The following is a 15286-nucleotide window of genomic DNA, read 5'->3' on the forward strand; positions in this document are numbered from 1 at the left end:
CACTCTACTTAATTTCTTGGAAATTATCCAATCTCTCTCTCTCCCAGCTTTTATTGTAATTTTTTCCAGTTAATCAATGGCATAACATATGCAAAAGTTTGCAAATCCAAGACCAATCATATACTTGTGCATGAGATTGTCTGAAATCCATTTTGCAAGTAAAGAATAATTTTAAATTTATATTTTAAATGGCTTAGCCAATGAAAAAAGTTAAACTGGAAAATCTTTTAGTTGAAATTCAGATGAAAATTTTTTTCATAGTCCTACTAAATTCACACTTTAGAATATAGACCAGAGGTGTTGGCTGTTGACTTTGTTTCTAATTAGTTTTCTTCCTCTATTTCAAGTTATTTGTTATTTGTATAGTAATCCAATGTAATTTAACCTAAGCCTCAATTTCCTTATGTGCAAAATGTGAGAATTGGATCAGATATTTTTGAATCCCTTCCTGGTCCAGGATTTTATAATGTTTTTATTGTTTTACTTCTGATTGGGGACATTTCAAATCATCCTTTCATTGACTGAATTTTCCAAACTTCTGATAAGCGGAAACAGATTAACCTTCCTCTTGCCCGGCTGTAGAGTTGAGAAAGCAGAATCACTATAAAAGATGAATTTAGCAACAATTTATATATTTTACAGACTTACTATTTGAAGGGGAATAATAATGTATTATACACTTAGATATGTAGTTTGAAGCCAGGTCACAAAAGGCTTTAAATATCAAAGAAAAAAGTTTATATTTGACGTTAGTGATATAGAAAACTGTAGAAGATAGATTGAAGAAGGGGAAGACTCAAAGCAGTGAGAACAACAATAGACCATATTAATAATTTAGCTGATGATTCTAATTTAATCCAAACCATAAACTCAAGAACTAACCCTGTGAAACTTGTATTAAAAAAATAGCTACCAAGTATATCACAAAGTTCAAAAGTATAGATTTGCACTGAGTATGTGCACTGAATTAGCCCAGCACATAGATCATTTTATATCTTTATTAATATATCTAATATCTATCAGTACCTTGCATTTGATTCTTCTTCAAATCTTGTTTTACTTGGTGAAACCCAAGAATATTTACAATATTTTCCATTTTTAATTTTTTTCAGAGGTATAACTGTTCACTCTTCTAATATCTGCATAAAGGAGAGATCTTTTAAAAAAGAAATATTAATATATCTTTATTGAATTTTGATAAATTTTATTTGGAACTTGATCATTTCCCATTTACCTGAGTTTATATGTTATTAAACATAAATCTGAAGATGTCTTAGAAGTAAACAGAGCTTTGGAAATCATTGGATCAACGTTGTCTTTTTTACAGATGAGAAAATGAAGGTAACTTTCCCAGATAGGATCAAAATACAGATGGTACTTTGCCATCTAATTTATAGTAATACAATGATTTGTGTCCTGTCAGAATGCTGTGACACATTTGTTAATTCATACATTGAAGTAAAAAACTTTCTTGAAATAAGGAAAACTCATTTCTCATTTTACACAAATTTAAAATTAATGTCTTGGCCAAATCCCATTCTTGGTTCTTATTTTAAGGGTAGTTTGCACTTGAGTAAAAGTATTGTTTCGAATTCACTGAACATTTATTATATATTTTCTCTGCACTTTGCAGTGTGCTAATTATATTAGAAATATGATAGTTTTTGTTTGTTTTGCCATCCATTTATTAAAGGGAAAGGAGAGAAATCTGATGTCAGGGAGCAATTTTTTTCTTATGAAAAGTAATGGCGATTTACTTTGCTTTTTATTTCATAATCAGTTTGCCTGATGTATATTCTTAAATTTGAAGGGTTTTTTGCCTTAATTTCTCTAACCCAATTTCATCATATCAACACTAATAAATGCAACAATGAAAGTTAAAGGCAGGATGATGAATTCCTTGTTGTGAAGGTTTTGTAGTCAGTTGCCATCTTCAATATTTGTTTTGTCTTGAAAAACTTTAGCTGAGTAAAAGAAGTATTGACAGGCACTAAATCCATATAATTCCAAGTCTGGAATTAAACTCTAATCTTGACTTCACATTATCTTCAAGACATATAATACTTATTTTTAATGTCAAAAAAATCTTAAGGACTGAAAAGTAGTACTATCAATATATATTAAAGTTGAGTAAATGCACAATGACATTATGCATACTACTGAGATATGGCACCTAAGCTATGATTTGATAATAATAATAATATTTATATATTGCTTGAAATTTTGCAAAGTGCTTAGCAGATATCCCAGTTGATTATTTAGATATCCCAGTAAGAGGTACTGTTACTGAGGCTGCTGGAAAGCAAATTGTTCTGATAGTAAAAACAAGTAACAGATTATTTTTTACTTGATTTTTAGTGTTTTCCTTAAACACACAAAGAATACAACTATTTCTGCAATTAAGCATCCTGTTTATTCTAAAGGAATAGTTGGGAGAGGGCAGTGGAGGACACAGATTAGAAAGGTGAAATGGGTTCTGAGGCCTAGCATACTTCAGAAATGAGGGAGCAACAAAGAAGGTGCTATTATTCCTATTTTATTGATGAAAAAACAGAAGTTGAGAAGAGTTTAATGTTTTGTCTGTAGTTCTTTAAATGAATGTCTGAGAAGATTTGAACTCAGAAATTCCTGGCTCTAAATCCATTCATTGCTCTAACTCATTTTGTTCAATCTCCTGGCTAGTTTGAAGGAAGCTAATGATTATTTGAGGCAGAGGTAAGGGAGAGAATTATAGGTATAGGGCAAGGAACCAAAGGTGAAAGTTGGAGTGGAATAAAGGAGGAAAAGCTTGTAGGTAAAATCAGCTGTCCTAAATGGAAGAGTTCGTGTACTATTCCACAGGCAAGATGTGATTGAAGGAAATGAGTTTGTTTATCCCAAAGAAGGGAAGTTTTAGTTGGAAGACTCAGTAACTATCTTTAGATATTTAAAATCTTGTGAAAAAAAGATTACACCTGCTCGGTCCCAAGCAGTGTTGCTTTCCCCAGTTTGGTTATTCATAGTGTGCAGAATCCAACCTCATCCTCAGGAAGAAGCAGTACACTCCTTTCCCTCACTTTCCCCTTGCTTCCCCTTCTCTCCCCAAAACTTCCACTGAGTCTATCTGAATTTAGCTAGCCTACCCCTCATGGTGACAAATCCTTATTGCCAAGTTAGTACTCAAAGCTGTCTTTCCCAGGGGTAATAGGTTCTTGTTAAAATGTCTGCTCTGTGAGAGAAAAGTCTTATAGAACCAAGTATCACTTTGTGGAATTGGGAAAGACTTTAATATGAAAAGAATAGTTGTACTTTTTAATTATTGGTGATAAATTATTATATATATATATTTACATATATAATATAATAAATATAATATAAAATAAATATATATTATAATATATATAATATAAATATCTTGTAATTAACTAATGAGATCATTTATTATATCATTTCATGTATATTAAATATGGATATGGATACATATTAATCACACCCCCATAAATAATACATAAATATATCTGTGGGAGTATAAATATAGCACATGATATAATTCTACTAAAAATAATACCAAATGTTAATGTGTTTGCATAAATATGTATTTAAGTGCATATTTATTTCTTCTTCTTCCACATAATAATTATAGCTGTAAAATTTAAGTAAGATAGATTTGTATAATTACATTAAAATAATTCAGAATATTAAAAATAATTGATTATAGTTGTTAAGGTGCTAGTTGCTCTCTGTCCCAAAACTAGATCATTGTAATATAGTTGTGTTTAAGAAATAATGTCTGAAAAATAATGACACATCTTGCTGAAGTTCACATTTATTGAATGTAATTCTTCACGTAACATTTATTTATTACAAATAAAGGAATTCAGTCACATGGCTCACTGAGAAATCTAGAAATCTAGAAAACAGAAAAGACTTTTTCATTTATTATTTTATTTGGTTCATCAGAGCAAAATATAGCCTTGAAGTCTGTTTAAAGTGCATTTCCCCAATAAAAATTTTGCAAGGCTTCATGAGACATGTGATTATAGGAGTAGCATTATTTGGCAATTTGGTGGTGACTATTGACAACTAGAAAAAATGTTTTATTTATTTATGTTTAAGGAAGAAATTATAATCTTGCTTCCATGCAACTACATTCATAAGGTCCAAAGAGCAGATTTTTTATATATAGTTAAGTTCTCCAAATACTTGAGATTGTACTAATAGTCCTTGAGACATATTGTAGACCCTCTTTTGTTATATCCACTGAAATGCAAAAACTATTAGTAAATTTAGAATAAATAAATCAATTAATAAAATAGATTAAATAACAAATCCTGCCACCAAAATTGAGCTAGTAAATGTTTAACACCCAACTATCAGGAAACACTTTTAAATTTAATCCCCATTGTTAATGATTTCTTTATCACTTACTTAAATATAATCAGTACAAGAATGAATCAAGCTCTTTGTAGTAGCTGCTGATTTCCAAGATGTAAATGTTTACATTGACAATTTCTACAACCTGGTTCCAGCCTACTCCTGTTTACCTCTTAATACATACTGGTACTTTGATCTGGGGCAAATGACTCTAACAAGGGCCAATACTTTTGGTGAACTGGAGTTAATTCACCAATAACATCACAGATTCTATCTTATAAACACACATATGAGCATACGAGGGCACACACATGCATGCAGTTCTATACTGCTATAAGGTTTACTGCGTGTTCTGATTTCCTTACAACTTTTTGAGATGAATAATGTCCATGATATCTTATGTGTGAGAGAAAGAGAGAAATAAAGGGGGGGTGGGAGGAGAAAAAGGAGGAAGAGAGAGAAAAAGAAAGGAAGGAAGGAGAAAGAAAAAAGGAAGGAAAGAAGAAATAAGTAAAGGAGAAAGAAAGAAGAAAGAGAAGGAAGGAAAGAAAGGAGGAGGGAGAAAGAGGGGAAAGGGAGAGAGCAAAGGAGTCAAACTGAGAATATATATGATAAGAGATGTGATTATTCAAATAAGTAACAAAACTATTTTCTTTAGTTGCAAAGGGTAAGAAAAAAAGCATTCAACCTAAGCTCAGTTTTCTGTGAAGTCTCTCCCCTACCTATAGCAAAAGCTGTCTACAAAGTGAAATCCCAAGACATTCTTGAATATCTTTTTGATAGATTTGTATAAGAAACCTGGTTTGTCACTTTTTGCTGGATGTAGAGACAAGTAAAATGTCAAGAGATTAAAAAATGGTACTTATCAAAAATTGCCCATCATGCCTTTTCCTCAATGTCACTTCATCGTTAGATTTTAGAGAAGTTAGTACTTAAATATCAAAGCAAGTACCACCTTAGGCCTTTATTTCCAGAAAATAACTGAGTCCTAGGTCTGACAGTGTTCCTTATTGGACATAATGTGGGCAACCATACTACCTGGACACAGTTGCTAGCTTAATACCTTTTTTTTTTTTTTTTTTTTTTTTCTTTTTTTTTTCCTGAGGCAATTGGGGTTAAGTGACTTACTCAGGTTACACAGCCAGGAAGTGCTAAGTGTCTGAGGTCAGATTTGAACTCAGGTCCTCCTAATGTCAGGGCTAGTGCCCTATGCACTGTGCCACCTTAATTAATTAATTAAGTGCCCCTAGTTAATAATTCAGAATTCTTGACTGCAGCTTTTTATTTTCACCTTTAATTATGATTCTTCTTTTCTTTATGAATATATCACACAGGGAAGCGGCAGCAAAGTAACTCAAGATTTCACACTCTGCACCTTTTATTTTTTTCCCTAGCCTTTCCTCATTTTGGTTCCTTTCTCTTATTGTCTAATATGCTCCTTATTCCCATACTTTGTGATTAAGTTTGAATTAGGGGGTAAGATTAAAAATTATCTGAATTCCTCTCCTCCCAAGACTCACACACACACACACACACACACACACACACACACACACACACACACCCCCCTCTAATTTGGAGAAAATTTTTAAACACATTTTCAAGGTTTATATAGATTATAAATACTGCCTACAGTAAAGTTGAGAAAGATGGAGCATCCCAGAGAAATATCCAGGCAATCTAGATTGGGCAAGACCCTGAGCCCTTTGCCTCTTTGAATGTAAGCAATTTGATATAGATCGTGCATGACATTTCCATATTAGCCATTTTGCAAAAGAAATGACTAAAAAAAAAATAAGAATAATGAAAACAAAAAGATGCTTTAGCCTGCATTTATATGTCATTAGTTCTTTTTCTGGAGCTGGATAGTATTTTTCATCCTAAATGATAAATGTTTTTGTATCAATGAATTGCTGAGAGCAGGTAGGTCATTCACAGTTAATGATCGCATCAGTTCATATAAATCTTTCCAGTTTTTTTCTGAAAGCATCTTACTCATCAGTTTTTATAGCATAATTAATTCTGTCATATACATATACATATAATCATATACCCAATTTGTTTATCCATTCCCTGATTGATGGGCATTCCTCTGATTTCCAATTCCTTGCCATTACCAAAAAAACCAAAAAACAAAAAACTTATCAATATTTTTTTGTGCATATAGGCCCCTTTCCTTTAAAAAAAAATCTTTTTTTGGGTACAGATTCCAGAACTGTTTTAATTTGCATTTCTCTAGTCAAGAGTTATTTAGAACATTTTTCATGCAAGTATAGATTTGGTTTGTTTTTTTCTTCTGAAACCTTCTTATTCATATCCTTTGACCATGTATCTTTTGGAGAATGACTCATATTCTTATAAATATTACTCAGTTTTCTATGTATTTGAAAAATGAGGCCTTTATTTGAAAGCTTGCTATAACATTCTCCCCCCTCCCCAAATTCCTGCTTCCTTTTTCATCTTGGCTGCATTAATTTTGTTTGTGTAAAACTTTTAAAATTTAATATAATTAAAATTATCCATTTTACTTCCTATGATGCTCTCTATGTCTTGTTTGGTCACACTTTCTTTTGTTATCCATAAATGATAGGTAATATATTCCTTACTCCTCCAATTTGCTTACAATAATCACCTTTTATGTCTAACCCATTATATAACAGTCTGTTTCTTAACCAGTACCAGATTATTTTAGGAATTACAACTTTATAATAAAATTTGAAATTTCATTCTGCTAGGTTACTTTGCTTCACTTTTTTTCATTCCTGCCAATTCCCTTTTGTTTTTTCAGATGAATTGTTATTTTTTCTAACTCTATAAAATAACTTTTTGATTGGTTGATTGATATGGCACTGAATAAGTAAATTAATTTAGGCAGAATTACAAGAAGAATAGTAAATTTATGATAATATGGAGCTCAATTAATCCCTATTAACTTTAAATAAATCTAAAAAAAAAAACAAATAAAAAAGAAGTTATAGACCTAAATAGAACTTTAGAATATTTATATGTGATAGATCTCTGATAATTATTGAATGGAAATAAAAAAGAGTATAATTTTTTAAACTATATATTTATCCTTTACAAAAATTAATCATATCTTAGAATGTAAAATACCTCAAAAACAGTGCAGAAATATTTTACATATTCTTTATTTACCACAATGAAATAAAAAGTTTTATTAAATTAAAGCCTGCTAAGAAAGGATTAAAAATCAGCTACATACTAAATAACGGTAAAGATTGGTCAGAGAACAATTCACAAATAATTATAATTTCATTAAAGACAATGATGGACATAAGATCACATGCAACATTTTGAGAATACAGTCAAAGCAGCCTTTCCGGAAATTTCCATATCTCTAAAGTGTTTTCATTAATTAGAGAGAGAGAGAGAGAGACATAGAAAGAAACACAGAGAGAGAGAGACAGACAGACAGAGAGAGACAGAAAGAGAGAGAGAACGGATTCATAAATCCAGAATACGCTATAACTACTAGAAGAAAAACAAATTAAAAATCCCAATTAAATACTGAAGAAGAAATTATAAAAATAAGATATTTACAAAATGGGGAAACTATATATAAATTATATATAAATATATAAATGAAACCAAAATTTTAACAGGATGAAAAATTGAGAAGTCAGAAAACTTTGTTTCAGGGGCATAAATTGAACAAGATGTAGGTAAATTTCCAAAGGAAAAAAAATCCAAAACCAGAAGGATTCACAAATGAATTTTATCAAACTTCCAAAGAAAACTAATTAATATCACACAAACTGTTTGTAAAAATAGAAGATCCTAGCAAAATACTTTTGTGTCACAGTTTTGCTATTTCCACATAAACCAGGGAGAGTAAAAAAATGAAAAAAACAAACAAACAAATGCAGAAGAAAACTGTAGACCAGAACACTAATGTAAAAATCTTTAAATATTAGCATAGAAGCTAAAACAACATGTCACAAAGGTTATATCCTCTAACCAAGCATTAGGAAAACTATAAAATTAAACATATTGATAAAAAAAATTATATTAGTAAATGCAGAAAAACATCTGAGAAAACACAATCATTTGTTTGTTTGTTTTTAATGTAGAAAACATAGAAATAAATGGATAACTATCACAAATCTAAAACCAGTAACATTATGCATAATGGAGATAAACAGAAATTTTTCTAATAAAATCAGAGGTAAAATAAAAATGTCCATTGACATCACTTCTATTTGTTTTAGAACTAGAAATACTAGCTGTAATCACAAGACAAGAAAAAGAAACTAGGGAATAAGTAAGTAAAGAAGCAAAATTATCAGTTTCACATGATATGATTGTATACTTAAATCCTAAAGAGAACTAAAAATTTAATTAAAATAATCATTTCAACATACTTTCAGGATATAAAATAAATTATTTCCAATCAACTTTTCTGTGTGATACCGATAAAACACAGGAGGAAGAAATAGAGAAATTCCATTTAGAATGACTAAAGAAGGGCATACAATATTTGGGAATCTACCTACCAAGATACAGTGTAGATATTAATTTACTCATTGAATTCCAAATGTGATGTTATGCTGTCATTGGTAGAGAAATAGCTCTTTAGAGAAATCTGTGCAGAACTTTTCTATTTTCCATCTCTTTGTTTTCCTCATTTCAGGTGCTCTGTGGGATATGGCTTAATTGGATCTCTCAATAAATTTCCTATAAATATCTCCCCTTTGTTTAATAATTTATTCCCCAGTGTTCTACCACTCCCCTCTATAAAATTTTACAAATGAGACTTTAATTCAGGTTTGCCTTTTGCTGCCTTTTTCTTTACTTGACAGAGAGATATTTGCTGGCTGAGACAGTTTCTAAGCTCTTTAGTTCTCATTATTGTGGTGATTTATTTATATTGAGCAGATAATCTACCTTAGATAATAATTAGGTGATAAGCCTTTTGCTTTATCTATTTTCTTTTTTTTCACACCCATCAGTGGCTTATGCAGTTAGATAGAGATGAAGATCCTTCAATTTGTGCCATATCTTTTGAGTTTTTATTCTAATTTATAATTTATTTTGAGAATGAAATATTACATAACTTGATTCATGTGTTAGTATCCTGAAGTGTTTTTTCCCCCCCCTCAATTGTCTTTGTCATAGAAAATGGCATTCTGGATGGTAAAAAGCATATGTTTGGAAATGAAACTTTTATGAAAATGAAAAATAAATTTAAAAAATTATTTTGATCTCTGTTTTAAGATAGTGGTCTGAATACATACAGCAATTCTTGCATCAATAGCAATAATTTCTTATAAGTTAAAATAGAATTAATTTCATTTTTATGATGATAGTCAATAAACATTTAAGTTTCTCTTATATGCCATGCATTGTGCTAAATGCTGGGAATTAAAAAAGCTTCAAGGAGATCACAATCTAACGATTGTTACCATTATGTCATAATATTGTTAGGTATTTGTCATGTCCAGTGACTTTCAAGTTTTTTTTTCTTGAAGAAAGATTCATGATATATAATTATGAAACTTGTAGATGGAATGTTCCAAAATTCATAGTGCATTTTCAAGCTTTAATAATTAGCTTTTTAAGTACTATAAGCATGCAGACATATATTCATATGTACTTTATATACACATAATATATCCACTCAGATTAGTAAGTAAGTAGGTAGGTGGATGGATGGGATAACCTACTAGCCTTTGGTCTTTATTTTTTATTCCTGAAATATCTTATGTATGGATTCTGAAGTATATTTTCCATTATATTTCTCACAACTCTTTCCTATTTCCACTGCGTTGAAGTCATTGAGTATTAAATTATGTGTTAATTTAAATTAAGATTCTAAACTGGTTTCTTATAGAATTTACATAACTTCTGATGTTCTACAAAAAAAATATTGTTGTAGAAGTTGCAGATACCTTCATGATAAGCTTGGGGTTTTTTTGGTGAATTTTTTTGGGGGGAGCTATTGCTTATCATGAGCACTGTAATATTAGACCACCAATTATCCATGAACATTTCTTATTGCCTTTGAATGAACATCATACCCAATGTTCCTGGATTCTTTGTTCTCTCTCCAAGAAGAACATTTGAGCCAAAGTTTAGCTCATTTTTCTCTTATTTTTGGTTTCATTTATAGGGAAAAGCTTAAAGTTGGCATGAGACTTCAATAATATGACAATTCAGTGGCCTATGCACTAAATAAAAATCTCATATTTGTGAATTCTTAACACTTAAATCTATGTTTATAAATAGGCTCTATTACTTTTAGTGCTCTCTTTCCCCTTACCTATCACCTAGTAACCATAATTGCAAAAGAGGGCCAATTGTATTTTTCTTTAGGGAGACTAGATGATTGATTCCTATAAAAGTCCAAGTCTCTCACCATGCCATTTTCTGATTTTAGTCATATTTAAAATGTTATGAATGCCTTATTCAATGCTCATTATCCTGATAGATTACTGATTTTTAAAAAGATAAAACACATTGTATTCATCACTTCTCTATTATAGTTAAAGTGCTTTGAGTTCAGTGGAAAAGAATATAATTTCCAAAGTATGAATTGTCTTGGCTAGCAAGAGGGAGTTAAGTGCCAAGCTTATTAAGCAGCAAATGCAATAAGAAATGGCTATGGTTGTCATCAGTGGTGTCTATCTATAATGGGGATCACTTTGCTTTTCTTTTTTTTAAAGGAAGAATATGAAACAGCATTAGCTAATGGTCTCATGGTCTTTGTTTTGTGCTTTTTAATGCAGGATGAGTACAAACCAGAGAAGGCTTTGTCTGAAGATGACTTGAAGAATGCAGTTAGTGTGCATCATGCGCTTGCATCCAAGGCCACAGACTATGAGAAGAAACCGAATGTTCTGAAGCTCAAAACAGCCGACTGGAGGGTCCTGCTATTCCAAGCCCAGTATGTGTGGGGGTGGGGCGGGGGCAAAGGGGTTGGGGAGGATTCCTCAGTTTAAGAAGCTTCATTACTATCAATCATTAAATTCCTATCCTACTTTGTATTTCTCAAAGTGTTTTCACATTCATTTGTCTCAGGTGACCTTCACAGCCACTCTTTGAGAAATTTTTGTTAGCTCCATTTTGCAGAGAAAAAAAATCTTGTCCACTGTCCTTAGAAGAGTTGAGACTGGGAATCCAAGTTTCTTGATTGTCAGATGTATTCTGTTTATGCTTCCATTTTATCTGAGAAAGATTAAGTTCAAGAGCTTGTAGCTAATTTCTCTTTATATAGATAATAATAATTCTCTGAGTTGGAGAAGTGGTAAAATAGATTTTATGATTCAGATGGTTAAAGAAGAGAGCCTAGAGAAAGAATTGACAAAGCTAAATCCATCAGATAACAAGCATTTATTAAGTATGTAATGTTTGCTAAATGCTGTGTTAAGTGCTGGGAATACAAAGACAGAAGTCAGTCTCTGCCCTCAAAGAGCTTGCATGCTAATGGGGAGATTTTATACATATATGAGGGAAAATGTATAAACACAAAGAGAATATGTACAACATGAAATGCACAGTGGGGTTTTTTGAATGACTGTAGTAGCATCTGGAGGGATCAGAAAAGGCTTCTTGCAGAAGATAGTAATTGAACTGAATCTTGGAGGAAAACCAGGCAAGGAATATGGTGAAATGCAAATTCTGACTAAGAAGGAACCTGGAAGAAAACCCCTTGCAAAGGGTGGAGGTGAGCTGGAAGGCTTTCTGAGTGTGAGACTCAGCAGTGGAATAACCCAGAGAGGGAAGGTGATGGAGCATCCTAAGTACAAAGTAGTGAATCTGCCAAAGTGTGCCGTGGCTGAACGAACGCATGGAGCGGTGTCTGAGATGTGAAAGGCACCAAAGGACCGCATCAGATATTGAACCACCAAAAGAAGAGTCTGTGTGATTCTAGAAGTAATAGGAAATTCTGGCATGAGTTGAGTGAAGCAGACGGGACGTGGACAGAAATGAGCTTTATTGGGCTCTGCAGTGGATGGGTTGGTATGAGAAGAGGCTGAAAGTGCAGAAGAATAGACAGGAGGACCTAAAATATGCTAATGGCTGTGTGAATGGAGAGGAAGGGATGCATGTGAGAAATGCTGTAAGGAGAAATGACAAGACTGAGCAACTGATTAGAAATGGGGGATAGGAGTAGGGATGCAGATTAGGAGTGGAGGTGAAGAGGAAGAGGTTTTCTTGACAGTAATAGGGAAATTTAGAAGAATAATTGATTTGGAAGAAAGATAAGGGGTTCTATCTGAAACATGTGGGACTCCAGGTATCTTTGGGTTGTAGAGTGTTGGGATGTCAATGGGACAGGCAGTTCAAGATGCCTAATATATTGGCAGCTGTTTTGTGGGATTCCAGCTCAGAAAAGAGATTACCCCCTCCCCCACCCCCACCCCTACACATACTCCCTGTGAGACCTCTGCATGTGGGAGCTGATGAGGTCCCAGGACAGATCTAGGGTGTACTCACAGTTAATCACTATTATATAGGTGATGGTCCAGTGAAAAAAAGAATTTTTTTTGTTTGTTTGTTTGTTTTTCTCTCAAAAAAAGGGAAGTGAGATTTTAAAAAGGAATGAAGACAAATAATCAAAAAGTTGTTAACAAAAGCAGTGTCAGATCATGAAAAGTGAGTGCCAGAGCATCTTTGTCTTGAAGCTTAAATAATTTGACTGAGCAAAGACAGAAGATTGCTTACTTTAGAGGAGAGATAATGTAAGGGTCATTGCTTTTTGGAGAATTTTTAGAATCTAAGAAAAAGCCGTTTGAATGCCTTAGAATAGAGTGGTTCATATATTTTTGTATTGTGGCTCTCTTTGGCAGTGTAGTGTAGGAATCCTTTCTCAGAATAATTTTTAAAGTTAATAAAATAAAATACTTTGGATTATAAAATAAACCAACTAAATTTAAAGTTATTTTTTTAAACCACAGTTCACATGTGCTAGGTAAAGAACCTATGCAGGTTCTTATATAGGAGATATAAACAAGATTTGGGACAGTGAGGAAATAGAAGGAGTGAAAGGAAGAAATTTCTTTACAGCATTTTACAAAAATGAAATAAACTAGACAAGGATGAAAGACATCCATGAGCTAATAATGGTATCCTGAAGAGCAAGATCCTGAAATTTTTTTTTTTGTCTTAAGTCATAAGCCTAGTCATAATGAAAATCAAGCAGGAATTGAAGAGTATCAATTTTAGCAACAACCTAAAATTTCTTCCATCTTTCACAGGAGCCCAGAGGAAATGGAATTATGGATAAACAGAATTAATTGTGTGGCAGCTGTGTTTTCAGCACCCCCATTTCCAGCAGCTATTGGCTCCCAGAAGAAGTTCAGTCGTCCGCTTCTTCCAGCTACGACAACAAAATTATCGCAGGTACATAAAGTAAATAACATTTCATCAAGGAAGTAAGAGTTGTCTCATAAATGTTCTTTGTGACTGAAAAATTCAAGTTCCTTGACTGTTTAGGCATCATCTCCTTTTCTACAACCAAAAAAGAAAATAAATATCTTGTATGCCTTGGAAGGAAAATGTGAAGTTAGCCTTCATTTAGCCCAACTAGGTCTTGATTAATGAATCCATAGAAGTTGTCTCGTATTCAGATTTGTGCTACTAGAAAAATATAATAATATAAACCTTGGTAATTGCTTCTATCCCAGTGGAAATATACAGAAGAAATTCAAATGTAACCACTTCATAGGATTTGTTATTTACCTTAAATGGGACCTAGTTATATTCCATTTCCTGTCCTAATGCAAATCATAGAAACTAAACGATTTTATGAATGACTATGACCAAAAAAATTCTTTGCCTAGTAACTGGTATTCTGATAATGGATATCATTTCCCTGAACTAGTTTGGCCATTGAACAGAAGTCCATCACTATTTCTATTACTATCTTAGTAAGTACAGTCAGAGTCTGTGTTCCATTGGCCTAGCAGTTTGTAACTCAAGGTCACTTCCACAAAATGGAAAAGAATCTAATTAGGATTATAGCAGATGATATTGTCATTAACATTTGTATTAGCAATTTACTTTTCAAAATAGCAATAAAATGTGCTTTAGGAAACTGAAATGGACTCCCCCCCCCAAAAAAAAACCCACTGTATTAATGAGATAGATATCATGTGGTCTTCCATATGTAGCAGGATTTCCAAAATTATTGAATAGAGGCCTCTTTTTTTTACATAAAAATATTTTCAAGAGCCCCACATAACAGTTGTACTGATAATATCAGTTCATTATCTATCAGTCAGTAAGTATTTATTAAAACACCACCTGTCTGCTAGGTACTCTGTTAGCAATAGGGATACAAATATATATATATATATATTTTTTTTAAATGAATCTATTTCTATTTAGAAAGAATACAGTCTAATGTGAAGTAAATTTGAAAATATATCATGCATAAATATAAAACCAGGTTACTAAGCGTTTCTTAAGCACTATTGTGTGCCAGATACTATGCCGGAGATATAAAGAAAGGCCTCCCAAATTAAATAAAAACAAAGCCATACAAAATAGTTTGGTATGGAGGGCATTAATAATTGGGGACTAGAAAAGTATTAATCCACTGGAGATTATCAAGAGAAAGTTGACCAGAATATTGATCATTAAATCATAAATTTATCATTGGAAAGGGCCACAGAAGATACTATAGCCAGTCAACTCCATCAAAGAATCACAAATTAGAGCTGACATGAGACCATGGAGACTACCTAATAATAATCCCTCAGTTTACAGATGAGCTGACTGAAAAAAAAAAAAAAAAGGTGATAAAATGTGCCAAGATCATCCTCTAGGAAATAAACAAAACTGAAATTTGAGCCTCAGACTCCAAATCCAGGGCTAAGTATCAATTAATAATTAATCTCCTGAAATGGTCACATTATTTAAATTAGCACTTGATCTTTTCTTTGTGCTGGAACCACTTGTCATATTTTAT

General features: G+C 32.2%; 1 protein-coding gene across 1 annotated transcript in view; it reads left to right on the forward strand.

Annotated features, from left to right (window-relative positions):
* Window positions 1-15286, forward strand: part of PSD3 (pleckstrin and Sec7 domain containing 3) — a 560881-nt gene that overhangs the window by 510025 nt on the left and 35570 nt on the right. Inside the window, 2 exon segments of the mRNA XM_074287446.1 lie at window positions 11100-11257; window positions 13572-13716. Of these exon segments, the coding sequence (XP_074143547.1) occupies window positions 11100-11257; window positions 13572-13716 (303 nt within the window).

Source organism: Sminthopsis crassicaudata, chromosome 2, assembly GCF_048593235.1.
Source record: "Sminthopsis crassicaudata isolate SCR6 chromosome 2, ASM4859323v1, whole genome shotgun sequence".
Classification (NCBI taxonomy): domain Eukaryota; kingdom Metazoa; phylum Chordata; class Mammalia; order Dasyuromorphia; family Dasyuridae; genus Sminthopsis; species Sminthopsis crassicaudata.